Source organism: Rhodamnia argentea, chromosome 3 (genome assembly GCF_020921035.1).
Source record: "Rhodamnia argentea isolate NSW1041297 chromosome 3, ASM2092103v1, whole genome shotgun sequence".
Lineage (NCBI taxonomy): Eukaryota > Viridiplantae > Streptophyta > Magnoliopsida > Myrtales > Myrtaceae > Rhodamnia > Rhodamnia argentea.
The window spans coordinates 7,598,112-7,613,161 of NC_063152.1; the positions used below are offsets into that span (position 1 = coordinate 7,598,112).

At 39.9% G+C, this 15,050-nt stretch overlaps 1 protein-coding gene and 1 pseudogene across 1 annotated transcript; one reads left to right on the top strand and one right to left on the bottom strand.

Moving 5' to 3' along the window:
- The first annotated feature begins 5,775 nt into the window (after positions 1 to 5,775).
- LOC125314018 lies at positions 5,776 to 9,048 on the top strand (annotated as a pseudogene).
- A 1,632-nt stretch (positions 9,049 to 10,680) lies between these two features.
- LOC125314019 (F-box protein At5g03100-like) lies at positions 10,681 to 13,431 on the bottom strand. The gene is made up of 2 exons (XM_048275474.1): positions 12,502 to 13,431; positions 10,681 to 11,010 (listed from the first exon to the last, which is right to left on the bottom strand). Exons 1-2 carry the CDS (start codon positions 13,429 to 13,431, stop codon positions 10,681 to 10,683), a joined length of 1,260 nt encoding a protein of 419 aa, XP_048131431.1.
- Positions 13,432 to 15,050: the final 1,619 nt, after the last annotated feature.

A 15,050-nucleotide genomic window follows, 5' to 3' on the forward strand; every position in this document is an offset into this window, starting at 1 on the left:
TTATAAATTTGTAGAAAGGTGATGTAGTTACAGCTCCATATTGACTGGGACGGGTTGCTACAATGAGTTGCAACTGGCCCTAGACATGGTTGTTTCTTTGATCGATATCCACTAAAGCAGGTAAAAGGTGCAACCTTCATGATGTCAACTAAAAGTAACTCCATGTGAGAATAACCATTCATCAGAATATTTGCTTAGGTGAATAATGTAATGTCATATGAAACAAAAAATGATGAAGGAAGTGTAATTTAGGAATGACAGATCGCTCTTGGGATTCAATTAAGGATGACTTCTGTTAGGATTTGGTATTGTGTCTCTTCTCAGGTTCCATTTGGGTGTTCTCGATCTTATTTAGTTGAATGGGGTCAGCTGAGGTAAAGTTCTTGCTTTTTGCTTCTCAGAATTGTTATTTGCTAGCTACATAAATCCACCCGCTTGCTTTCTTCATTGTACTCCTTATTGCTCTTAAGCATTTGTAACTTTTTCAGGCATCCTCTACCTTTAACCTTTCATTGGAGCAATTATAGAACACGTGCAAATAATCCTCCATGTTCATCGTGCTTTCCTTGTTTTATTACGCTGGCATATTTGATGATAATTATAACCTTTGTTTCACGCTCGGTCTTAGGGGAAGAGAAGTGGCTGTCTAAAAGTAATAATTATAGATCTTTTGGCTGTGCAGAAAGATGTTTCTGTCCACTGACCTTTTGGCTAGCTCTCCCCTGTCTTGATTGAGGAATAGGGTATCAATATTCTTTGAGCATCAAACTTCGGGGGTTCATTTTCTACCAAAATGGCTTGATGCCAATGTAGATTGCTTAAAGTATAAGGCTATGATCTTATGAAGTTATAATTTTCAGCATTATTTTTCCTTTCTTGAAAAGTGTTTAAAACCATGGACGGGACCAGGATCACAAGATAGAAGCTTAATTTAGCTTGAAGTACTCGAGTTGAATATTTGGGGTATAAGAGGGACTTTATTGGTGAGCATTAGGAGTTGGGAAGATGCATCTAAGATTAAGAATTTAGCAATGGGCATCGAATTGTTTGAATTGGAGCACTTTTCGTCGTCTTGGGTGTGAAAAATTCCCGTAAGAAGCTACTGATCAAAATTGAGATTGTGTCAATGATGGTATCAACAGCCAACTATGCTACAATGGAGACGTGTTAAATCAGATGGCATGAACGGTTTACCGATTCTGCCATTGGCCTGGCATATTCTTAATAATCGTAGTATTAATTTCTTTTTCCTCCAGATGTTTGTATGCCTCACTTGCGGGTCCTCAGGAATCAAGAATAGAGTTGCTGTGCTGTAGTGTATGCTGAGTTGCTTCTTTGACTGAATCTATGTGTCCGAGTGTCGAACTCCTGATTGTAACATTCCCGGAAGTTTGAGAAGCTATCAACTGTTGTACCCTTCTTGCACTTGGAGTTAAATTGTGTAATTGGGACATAATCCTGTATTTGCTAATGTTTGCTAGTCATGCAACGCTAATTTGCTAATTGTGATTTAGCATTGTCCTTCTATGCACTCGTGTTCCTTGTTCTGCTAGTATTTGACAGTTTGCCTCCATGTATGTTCACTCTCTCCTAACCCTAGTTTTATGAAACAAGATTCAGTCTTCTTGCTACAATCATCAGAAGATTTTGTATGGGAGCTGCGAACTTTCTATAATTTAAACTTTAGGAAACGCGGGTCAAGCTTTAACTATCCTCACTTTTTATTAGCAATGTGTATTTTACGTGTGAATTATGTAAACCATTTAAAAACATTCCTTCAATGGTCTTATCAGACTCTCCTCATTTGTGGAAAAACTCTCCACGGAAGCAAATTGAGGGTTGTGATGCATCATTGGCTGTCATTCAATTTATCCGGTACTTTGTTTACGTACTTGAAGGATGCCCTCCTTCACCTGGAAATTATGTTATCCCTGGCTGAGAAAGCGAAACACGATACGTCACGCCCTTTATTTGAGTAGCTTTTTCTTAGTCAAATTCCCTGAAGCGGAAGCTTATACTTGCTTTGAGGTGGTCAAACGAGCGCCTCGAATTCATTGGAAAGGAGTTCCTCATAACATTTTGCACTCGACCTGTTTCGTGGAACGGTTGGAGATGTTCACACAAGAGAAGATAAGAAGCATAAGTGAAATTCTTATTCCTCCTTAATTAAAGAACCTATCCACTCAAGGATAGCACAGAGCATTAAGATGATATCATCGGGAACCTACACCATGTGATTGATCATCCTGTCGACTCTTTTATCCGCTGAAGGGGTCCCCATTTTTTCCCTGGAGTGGAGGAGGTGAAAACAGAAGCCAACATAAGAAAGTAGTGACGAGACTAAATAAAGAATATTCTGTTAGATCATCTCGAAACATGTTTACAACTAACATATTGTCAATAGCACTAAATTCAGAACCATGCAAAATCAATATAGACGGGTAACATTTGAAGAACCGGATTGAATGAATTAGGATAGCATATTTTCTATTGAATTAGGAAATGAATTGAAATGTAAAGATATTCTAAAATCTTCCGGCAACAACGTAGGTACAGCTCAAGCCATGATCAAAAGCTTTTTTGGGATGATGCGCTTGGGTTATTTACTTATGTTTTCCCTTGTATCTGCCATATGAACCCGGTTGCAGCACAGCAAGGTGCCCATCTAGCTGATTGTTTTAACCCGATGGAGGAGTGAGAGGATCCGGAAGGTCCTCCCTTCCTGTTCGGAGGAGGGGGCTGCCATTGGTTACGTCCTTTTAGGTATATGAAAATTTGCTGAAGAGTCCATCTGTGAAGTCTAAGAAAGCCGGTCCTCATTTATCCTCCTCATGAAGAATTATCGAGATCAATTTGGATACTCCGAATATAGGAATTAAGCTTATTCTGATTACATTATCACAGCAAAAGCGGTGCGTATATGTGTGTTTATGATCTTTCTCCGAGACTATTCACTAAAGCTCATTACATTTTGGATTTCACCATTCCGTTTGTGTTTCTGATAAGCAAAACTATTAGAAATTTTATCTTATTTCTAAGTTTATTATCATATTGTGGTTGAGTCAGCCTTTCAATTTGCCAAAGACTTCATAAGTAGTTATGCCAAAAGTGTGAATGACCTTACTATCCCTCAAACCTACATGCTTTGTCGTCCGTATCTAACACTATTAAATGGGCAGGAGGATGCTACCGATAATCGGGATAGATCCGACAAATCTAAGTACTTGGGAGGTGTGGGAGAGCATCGATCAGGATTCGACATTTTTCTCTTATTGTTTTTAGCTACATATTGACTTGGTTATGCATTCATTTTCTGATTTTCGTTCTCTCATGAATTATTTGTCCGAAATGAATCTATAGGGGCTAGCTTTTCCTTTTGGTTACCTGGGTGATGGATCTATTTTTATACTCATTTGTGATTAAATATGTGTTGATGTGTGAAAACACGGGGAGGACTAGAATCGGTAGTTAGGTGGGCACAAACAACATGACATATTATCGAGTGTTAAGTGAAATTGAAAAGGATGAGAATTGGATTGTATCATCAAAAGTTGAAGCATCCAGACATTTAACTAAGGAAATTGGCTTAGCAATAAAGAAAGTTAACTTTTTTTGAAAAGCAGTCTTTCTTTTTCTTTTTTAATCGAATTCCATAAATTTTGTCTTTAGTGGGGACAAACTTGTTAGTAATTTCTAAATGTATATCCAATCTGCAGAGTCCGGTTTGCTTCTTCAATATGCTCTGAAATAGTCATTACTTTCATGCATCCTTTGCTATCGTAACAGTTGGAGTTTGCTAATTGCGGGAACACGACCATTCCAATTAATTTGGAGACTATTTTTTCTCCAATTTTGGGGCCTGGTGAACTAGCCAGCACAGAAAGTGTCTCCATTGCTACTGTTTTGACTCTCATCCATCAAAGATGTTCCTGCAGCTAGATAGTCCCTTTTGCGCTCTCTCGTCTTGTTATCATTTTACATCCTTTTGTTACTTTGCTGCAACTACAATAAGGGAGGGAACCAGTTCTTGTTGGAGAGATCATATGACCGTTGTTTATCTAAATTGATGCGACTAATATCTTGTTTTTCCCCTACCTTTCTCTTAAGCACCAATTTTTCTTGTTGGATACGGCATTGGGGTAAGCATCCTTTGCTGCCAAGGATGCCATAATTTTCCTGGTAGTGTATTTGATCCCCCACGGGGTGTTTCTTTTCATTAATGCATCTGTACTCTACGAATTTCACCCCATGCCTCAATCTTTAGAATTTTTACTTCTTAAATAGAAGCAGGCTTCATTATCCTTTACTTGTCGGATCATCCGGTCAATTCAATACTTTTATTGTATGAACATTACTTGTTAACGAGGAACTACTTATTCCACTTGTTGAGTTGAGGCTATTTTATTTTCCTGGTGCGCATGCCGTCATAAAGTTATTAGTTTGTTTTTGAGGAGTTTAATTCTAATGCCTTGGTAGATTTGGTAGGGAGAACTAGATTTTGTTGAGGCATTGTCGGAGGCAGATGAAATCTTTGAAACAAGGGATCATGTGACTACCAAAGTTGCAGTATATCAGATTTCTATGTCTCCGACATGTTTATAGCGTGTTGTCGTCCCGATGATGTTACAATGGATGATGAGGATGCCACCGATTAAACGCCCGGGTACAAGGGTGATGAGTCAAGTACGTTGTTTGATGTTTCTGGCAAATACATGATGGTACAACTTATAGGGAGTACACTTATTACTAGTGCAATTGAAGATACCAAGTCACATGAAGAAGGAACAGTTGATCTAGATGGATCCAACTGTTATATGTCAATTGATCAGATGAGATGCTGCAACTCCGAATCAGTATGCCATTTCGATGTGGGCGAAGCAGAGTGCTTCGATCCACATTTGTTCATCGGAACATTACATCGACTTTTTCGATGAAGTGTTAAGTTTTCAACTCACAGCATCGCACAAGGAAATTCAGAAAAAGGAAGTCTGTGACATTGGTGCTTGATCTTGATGGTAAGAAGCTTAGTTTATAGTTTGCCTCCTCTCTCTCTCTCTCTCTCTCTCTCTCTCTCTCTCTCTCTCTCTCTCTCTCTTTGGTTGAAGTAAACAAACAATTGTAATTATCCGTGCGTATGATAGGTAGACCGACATAAAAATCGACCGAATACAATTTCATAGCCTAGGGAGAAACTTTTGATCCTGCATGCTCACCTCTCCTCTTTATTTCTTATCCCTTAAAAGGAAAAGTTTGTTGTTCCAATTTCTCCGTTGTAAACAAAAGCGTCGGAATGCAAAGTCAATGTCTTGTGGAGATAGTAGGACACCTGCTGAGGTTCCGGCACTTTTAATGTCAATTTCTGAACCGAATAGCTAGTCAAATGCTACTTCTAAAAGAAAGACGTATTTATCCGGTGCTGCCTTGCCTCTACTAATCATCTCCTTTCCTAGTCATGTATCAATATTTTTTGTTAGTTTCATCGTCTTATGAAAGCCCTTGACAGAAACTTATCTATGATTTTTCCCATCGGGATGAAATGCATATTGTAAATATGCTTATGTTAGCTGTCTATTCTAGACGAAGAGAGCCGGACATAATATACGATTTTGAGTGATAAGCACAATTTTGCATTAAACTTGGGTATTCTTCCAAGTTAGAGCACAATTTTTAAGTATAATAAAAGGATCATATAAGTTTAATAGGCAAACATGAGCTCGGAGCTGTCCTGTTCTTTATTGTAGCCAATGTAATCAATATCTGATTACAAAGGAGGGTATGAGTGTTGCCATATCCTTGGGAGGGAACATTACTGCCGCATGCCACAATCAGAGAGTGAGAGCAGTCATTAGCGAGTGTCCGGCAGCTCACGGTGCTTGGGAGGGAACATTACTGCCGCATGCCACAATCGGAGAGTTTGGCGGGACCCCGGTAAGTGTCCGGCGAGGGTTGCTTGGCACTCCCGGGCACCGGCGATGCATTGTCAAGGTTGCACACCCTCACCTACCCTTGCCCATTGGAACATGGCCAACTACAACCCTCCTCTCAACGTCTCCCTCTGTGTGTGTGTGTGGGTGTGGGTGTGGAAGTGCATTCACATAAATGTCGATTTTCTAAACAGTCAGCCATTTGACAGTCTTCATTGTCAATAACAGCCAGGGACAAAAGGACTTATATCAAGTGAGGTCGATGATCCGATTGCTCCCAAAAAAGAAGAGAGCTAGAAGATGGAAGCGCACCAATTAGGCAAGTTTGCTGACTAGGTCTCAATCCTTTTTAAGCAAATTAGTGTCTGTTTGATAGAACTAACCAAAAATCCAATAAGCTCTGTAGAATTGACAGAAATACTCGTGGTTGGCTTCTTGCATGTAATTTACAGGCATAAAAGCTGGTGTTTTCAAATAATTCTGTGTCCTTCATACTTGGCCGTGGATATTATTTCTGTTTTTGTCTGTTCCATGTTTAATCTATCGAGCCATGTTGCATGCGGCAGTTTTCGTTTGTGGGTCCTCCGTTCTGAGACAGGAACCGGCCGTTTGTCCCCGTGAAATGAAATGTCGGATGTTCACTTGGATGCAGCTTGGAGTTTTTGCATCTTCCTTGTTATGTCCTGTGAGTGGCATGATCGCTTGAAATTTTATGTCGTGATGCTTGAAAGTGAAGCTGAGAAATGCTAGATTTTCCACAAAAAGACGAAGATGAACCGACAAGGGTGCTGGTGGGGCTTTAGCCCCTGCAGCGTGGCTTGCTGTATTCTCACTTCTCTCACACATAATAGGGTATTGCGAATGCTTTTTTTTTATCTCATCAGCATCACAACCGCCTCAGATGCCAGTTTCATTACCAATGGTAGGATTTTCTTCTCTCTTTTATTTGATAGTCTTCCATGGTCTATCATTTAATGCTGAGAGTTTCATAGCTTGTTTCTTCTGTTATGATTTGTTCAGTGGCATATGCACAGGCAACCTTAGGTGCACAAGCAATTGCACCAGTAGAAGCCGAGAGCAAAAGAAGAGGGTGGTGGTACTTGGAACATCTTTTTAAAGGCATATTAAGAATTCCTCCTATGATATCCAGGTCTTATCACCTCGTAATTACTTTGCATTTACCCCTATGTTGCTCGTAGCATTGTTGAACCAGTTCAGAAGGTAATAATACTCTCATGTAATAGGATTAGACCACCACAAGGCCCCTTAGATCATGTTCTATTTGCACGTGGACTTCTTATTTTGAATGCTTATTGAGGATTAGACAGGTTCAACAAGACTGGTCTATGTGATGAGCTACTAGAGAAATATTTATCTGCTATAACCTTAATGAACCTGGGGGATATATCATAAACCCCTCGTTTATCACCTGCTTCTGAAATGATGGGCAGACCTTTAGTAGTGACTATGGAGTTTGCGTGAGTAGCGATAGCTTCATATGGTTTGTCTTGTTTTTTCGAAAGCAGAAAAATATGGACATTCGTTTCTGGGAAGCCGAGTGTGTCAAAATTGATGCAGAAACTAAAAAGGTCTACCGTCGAACTAGTAATGGAACCAATTCCAATGGAAAAGAGGAATTTGTTGTTGACTATGACCATCTGGTTATAGCCATTGGTGCCCGGTCCAACACATTTAATATTCCTAGGGTGGCGGAGAACTGCAAGTTCTTGAAGGTACTAATTGTATACATACACACCTAGATTTGTAAAGATGAAGCAACACCATATGGTTAATTTTGACTACAGGCGCAATCGACTATAAGCATTAATAGATTGGAGATTCTTGTGTGCCTTCTCGTGTATTCTCACATAGTAACGCGTGTGAAATAAAGCAGGAAAAAAAAGTTTTGATGCCTGCGAGAAATTGTCATTGGAGTTGTCTAGTTATTGCACCGGGGATGGAGTTTATGATTTTTATTTCTTTTTCTTTTTCTTTTTTTGCATGTTGATCTTTTAGGAAGTAGAGGATGCATAAGAAATTCGGAGAAGTGTCATCGACTGTTTTGAAGAGAGAAGAAGGATCCTTCATTTTCCTTTGTGTTGGCGGTGGCCGGACAGGCGTGGAGTTTGCTGCAGAGCTTTATGACTTTGTGAATGAGGATTCATTGAAATTGCATCCACGGAGTAAGTCAATATAACACTTCTAGAGGCAGCTGATCACATCTTGAACATGTAATTACTCCATACTTCATTACGTTGTTTCTTTGGCGAACCAGTTATTTCTTAGTGTAATTGCATATCTGGTGTCTATCTACACAATTTTTCTTCTCCCATCTTGGGGGGTTTCCGCACTTTCAAATGTCACTATATGGATATTCTCCAGAATCAAGGCATACCGTAAAAACTGTTTATTTGATCAACCATGCATATATGTTCTAGTCTGAACTATTTTAACGCCATTAATATGCTTGCCTCATAAGCAGAAGATTATCTTCTGGAATATATGCTAATTTGAGGATGCTAACTTTTGTGCCTTAGGCACGGCATGATTCTATCGATGGGGATTGGTTTTGCGCATAAGTTAGAAGAATTGTAATATCGACATCTTATGATGGTAGTGCGACCTCTCTCATCTATGTGGAGGCTGAAAGAGTAATATGCCTACTAATACCGGAAGTTTTATCGCCCTCATAATTTAAACGAGTTCAGCATACCAAAGACTTTTAGTCTTTGGCAGGTTCCGAAGAGATGGAATCGATCTAAAAGAAGGGTTGTGAAAGTAACCGACAAAGAAATGTCTACCCAAGAGAAGACTGGAGAAACATCTTCTATTCCCTATGGTATGGCTGCCTCGTCAACTGGTATTGGGCTGCGGCCTGTAGTAAGAGATTTCACGAAGCGAGTTGGTCGGGTATCTCATCCGACTATATGTTCGCTTCTAGTCTATTACATTTAAGCTAAGCATACACTTGTATTCTTGTGTGAATTAATTATTTTGGATTGACATCTTGGTGAAACGGGATAACAGACGCGCTACGGCAACCGATGAATGTTTTCGTGTTGAGAAATGTGAGAGCTTTTATGCGGTGATTGTCCCGCAAGTGATTAGCGAAAAGTCATGGTAAAGTTCCTGTATAGCTCTTTAATAATACATTTCTCTCGTGTCCTTTGTGGCTTCTTTCCTTTCATTCTTAGATTTTTACTTGTCAATCTACTTGGAACTTAAATGCTAAGGTTGACATGTCACAATTTTTGTCTCCATCGAAAAAAAGCATTGTTCTGAACGATAGAGTTGACTCTTCTCCAGAGTGTAAACATCCATTTTCCAGGCGGCATTTCACTAATGCGAAAATGCTTTGACGTGTGTCCAAGTTGTCTCGTGACAGTACATAGTGTCTAAAGTCGATCCGCAATGCCTTAAATTTCATTATGAAAAGATAAGCACTGCATTTTACGTCGGTTTTGTGTTCAGATTTCAGCACTTGCTATTTAGCATCCGTTTCGGTGTGCTCCGTTAAAATTCAATCAATCTGAGTCTTGAACAATTTGCACTTATCTATTTTGGCTTTCTCGGTCGAATTGCTAAGAGGTTGCTCCAGGAAATTATTGAAAAGGTTATGTCCTAGTATTGTTGCGGGGTCAGAAATTGAAGATTTTATTGGAGTTTAGAAAACCCGAATACGTTCACTCACAAGAGAGGGCCTTCACAAAACATGCTAACAAGCTAACTACTGGTCATGGCATATTTCTCTCTACACTAAGAAATGGAGACCGACTCCATCTAGGGATGGCGTGACGATTTGTTCGGTTGTTTGTTCTCGGGAAGATATCGCGGCTATATTTAGTAAGGTAGTTAAGGACAATTCGAGGACACCGACCGTAAAAGAAGCTCGTGAGGTCATTGCTGACATCCGTGAAAGATACCCTCGGGTGGAGCTGTACCTGAATAATAAGAAATTGGGAGACATTGTTGATCCGTTGAAGGAGAATTTACCACGGATCTTTCCCGGGCGGATTCTCGGATGAAAAATCTTCGAGCAACAGCATAGGTACAGCTCAAATCATGATCAAAAGCTCTTTTTGGATTATGCGCTTGGGTTATTTACTTATGGTTTCCCTTGTATACGCCACATGAACACGGTTGCAAGACAACGAGGTGCCTATCTGGCTGATTGTTTTAACCCGATGGAGGAGTGTGAGGAAAATCCAAAAGGTCCTCTCCGGTTCGGAGGAGAGGGCTGCCATCGGTTACGTCCGTTTAGGTACGTAAAAATTTGCTGAAGCGTCCATCCGTGAAGTCTAAGAAAGCCGCTCCTCGTGAAGAATTATCGAGATCAATTTGGATACTCTAAATACAAATGTAGGAATTAAGCTTATTCTGATTACATTATCACAGCAAAAACGGTGTGTATCTATTCGTTTATCATCTTTCTCCGAGATTATTCACTAAAGCTCCAACGCACCTGAAAATGTTATTCGCTTATTCATAAATTCCGGACAGAGAGAAAGCTGAGCAACGTCGCAAGCAAAACGCCCTTTCATTTGTCGATAATCCAAAGCACTACCATTAACCTCTTTCCTTAAGAGGTTCATAAATACAGATGAACTAAGCTCGAAAGTTTAAATTAGGTTACATGTTAAGAAACCTAAAAACTGTCACGATTCGAATAAGAATAAGCAGTGTAGTGCCCGGGGCAACATGCCTTGCCATGAGATCAACTCGATACCCGGGTTTTCATGTACCTTTTTTAGGACGCCTATTTGAAATGATAATCAAAGACAATTTCAGCATTTTTGGAAGCTCTTTGATAGCTGAGCACATTTTGGATCACTTGAAGTTGTTTTTGTCCATCTGGTGTGGGCGGCAATTTAGCCTTGATAATCAACTTCTCCAGCACAAGTGCATCCCCAAGAAGGAACTTAATTAGGGCGAGCAGATGTTTCGACTCACCAACATAAGCTTCACAGCCGACGATCTCAACTCTTTTGAGATGTTTCACCAAACATTCAAAGTTCCCCTTCCGTGAGCACAAAAAATCTTCTTCGTCAAAGTTGAAACGTTCTTCAGATTCTCGATGAAGCTGAAACTGCACATAAATACCCCATTCAAGAAACAAACTTCACATGAGAAGCTGAACCAAAGGAGGGGGGGAAAAAACTTCATTGGCTCACTAAAATTTCAAACAAACGATTTCCATTAGTCCTCTGCAGATGCTAGTTAGTCTTACTTTAATTTAAGCTCTCAAACTCGTCTACACATATAAACATGTTCTCTTTCTAGGTGCTCATCGCTAAACTCTTAGTTCAAGATTCGAACGCTACATGGCAGCAAAAGGACCTCCAGTCCAACACTGCAGTTACTTTAAGACATGAACCAAACAGCTTAATGTTGCCCTGCACACAGGCTGCTAGACTCACAGGGTTGGGCAATTTTCAATTGCTGGAACAAATAAGAGTTAGAGATTGATCTTCTTTATGTGCTTCTAAAGTTTTAACTCATTGTTTAAACATCAATGCGAAAGAGAAGTCAGCACAAGAAGCAAATCGAAAATACCATAGCAAAGGAACATACCATCGGGAAGCAAGTCAGGTATATGACTAATTTTTCCAGGCACTGTGAACTTCGTAGCATGTATGCTATCCCGGGAAGGTCCCATTGATTAACTGGTGCATGTAGTATCAGATTCTGACATTTTGACAATGGAGACGGCACTCCATCCATCTCCAAGAGGGACAGAACCTAAGGAAATTAAGCGAGCAAAATAGAAAATGTTAATTGACATTTCTTTTTCCCGTTCAACATGAATAAGGAATAACAAAAATTTACAGTCCATCCAGATTCGATATCCTCTGACCCCGTCTCGCAGCTGGGAAAAGACCAATGAGGACACCACGGGTAAAAATGAACAAGGGAATGTGTTTAAGAATCGAGACTGTTTACATATGCTTCTCAGGTAAGACTTGTGATCTTTGAAAGATCTGAAAATTCAAGTAGTGGGTCACCCGAGACAGCGAGCCTATTTATCGACTGAAGTTTCCAAGTGAATCATTCTACTGCCATTGTAAAATATTCAGGGGATACCCAAGTAGCATTTATTATGGAATGGCGGCCTAAGGTGACAAGAGAGCACGACCCAGTTCAGTCAACCAAAGATGACTAGGTCCATGACCCTTCGCCATATATCCAGATAATTGTATTTCCTCTATAAACTGGAGGAATGAATTGAAAAAAAGTAACTCTTTCAGATAATCTCTTTGTGCATTTTTCTTGTGAAAGTAAAGAGTTTGACAATGTGGCGTTGAGCAGCATCCAAAACAGTTACCAATACCTAGTGGCTTTCATTGTCCCTAATTGAGTGAGATCCCAGATCCATTTACTTGAAACGTAAACGGAGGGGAAAAAAGCTCCAAGGTTCACCAGTTCGTAACGACAAACTTATGAATCATCCTATCAGCCAATGATTAATTACACATGAGATCACAACGAATCCCCTCGATGAAATCAAGAATGCCGCCAATCACAGACCCCACTCAACACGAGCTGGTCTTATAAATAGTAAGAAAAATTGAGGCTGTACCTGCAAACACCAACCGCCGGTGGTGATGGTAGGAACTCCGCGCACCTTCTCAAGAAGATGCCTCAACAAGTCGCGGCCCTTGGAATTAGGATCCCGACTTTCAACGGAAAAATCTAAATCGGCTTCCACCAAAGAAGACACGTCGTCAAGTCTGAACCCAGCATGATTCCCTCCTATTACGCGCAAGGAAAGCAAATGCGGGGCGCAAAGTTTCTTCACGTAAGAACCAAAGCCGAGGCTAACGAGCACCAACTTTTTCAAACATAACGAATCAATTATAATGTTGTTCACGCCCTCGCAGCTGGACAACACAAGGGACTCCAAAACAGGACATCCCCTGAAGATTCGCCCGAGGAAATCATCACTCAACTGGGCATCTTCGATCGACAAGACCTTAAGACAAGGCCACCAAATAGTCATATCCAACGAGAAACAGCACTTACCGACGTCCAGGCGCACCAACCGGCTGAAGCAATACAAGAACTCCGGCAGTACATAAAAAAACCGCGACCGTTGAGACAGCCGCAAGCGGAGATCCTCCACGGAGCGCCGCACCGCGAACCGGAGCCATAGGTCGATCCTGGGGCGGTCGGCCTCGTCGTACATGAAGCGGGTGAGGTGGAATTTCTTCACCGTGGGGGAGGAGAACTGACTCAGGACGCTGTCGACAATGGACGGGAAGAACAAGGGACTGTCAGGCGGGGGTTCAAAGTATACATCGTATCCAACGAAGACAAGGTCGGTGGCGGTGGTCCAAGTGGGCCGCCAGCGCTTGGAGAGGACGCAGGTCTTGACGACGTCGTGGATGGGCAGAAAAGAGAAGATGTTGTGGATCATGGCGTCGGGCAAGCCGCTGATAAGGTCCCTACGGCTCAGAGGAGGAGCGGAGCACTCGCGGTGGATGGCGCCGTGCACGGAGGTCTCCGCCATGGAATTGAAATTCTAGGGTTTTTCTGCGGACGTTCTCCCCCGAGCTTCCTTATCCTTTTTCCTGTACACGCTCCTTTCAATTGAACTTCTTTTTTTTTTTTTTTTCCTTTTTTAGTAGACACCAAAATTAAACTTAAAGAAAAAGGAATTAAGTAATTACCCCAACTTACGTGGGGCAGTGGAGGAAGCATGCGCAAGTGATCCGACTTTGGGATCTTTTATTACCAATAGCTGATTATCTTATGGCTCAAACCTTCCATAAATGCTTCGTTTTGCAGTTAATTAGTTATTTTAGTATGATTTTCTTTAAATACTTCTTTTTCAAATTTAGAATCTTATTTCACGATCCAACAGCTTTAGCATGGGTTTAAGGAAGATCTTCTAAAAGCGTATATGATGTCGTAAAAGCAAGTGTGAAATAATGTACAACATAAATACAAACTTGAAGCAACAATTACATAACTAAATAGCATGCATATAATGAATCTAAAAAAGTAAAGCCCTCGCATTGCTTTTTACTTACCAAACAAGTGTGTGCCGAACTCGATAAGATGGTGATTTGTGTTATCGGACGTCAACTTTGTCGCGTCAAATTATAGAAATGATCGATAGTTGTTTATGTTGGTAAGTATCGCAACAATTAGAGTGGTAAATATACGCGGTACTCTCCTATTAGAGAGGTTAATATGTATAGGCTGATGTGTTGCATTCATGTGTTGGCGCCTTTTAGGTTAGCTGTATTCTAGGCAAGGTACTTTAGAATTACAAGCTTGAGTTGATTAGCTTTAAATAGAACTGAATTAATGATAAAAGGAAAAAAACAAATTTCATGATTCGTTACAAACTCTTTTTAACGAATGCGGTTAGGCTCTCGAATTTAACTGGAGCTGATTCAATATCCGAAATGCATTGTTTTATTGAGTAACTAAATAAAAAAATAAATATTAAATGGAATTTAAATGGATGGACTCACTATTGAACATACAAATTACTTCACATCTTGCACCAACCATGTTGAATAACAATATTACTATGCTTAGGTATACGTTGAGTTGCAAGTAAAACCTATTTAAAATACTTATAAAAGATAGCTCCCCCTCGTTATTTTATGGGGATAGATCTATATTAAATGAATCGTCGGATGAGACTAATATGCTTGGGTATATTTTGGGTGGTACGTAAAAAATCCTATTTAACATTTTTGTTAACATAGCTACTCGGAAAAAGTATAAAAAAAGTCCTAAATGTATTGCATTAGTGCCAATTTAGTCCTAAACTTATTTTTGGTGCCAATTCAGTCCTAAACATTTTACAATGATGCCAATTCAGTCCTAAAACTTTTATTAATGTCAATTCAGTCCTACACATTTTGCATTGGTGCCAATTCGGTCATACATCTTACGTATTTATGCCAATTGAGTTAATCAGGCTAATTTTGATCGAAAATCGCCGACGTGGATGTCGATTGTCCTACATGGCACGGCTAGCATTGACTTGAATACTTTTAAATATTATTTAAATATTTTAAATAATTTTTAAACTATTTTTGTTTTTTTAAATATTCTTAAAATTTATTAAAAATATAATATATATATATTAAAAAATGTCCACGTTAGCAT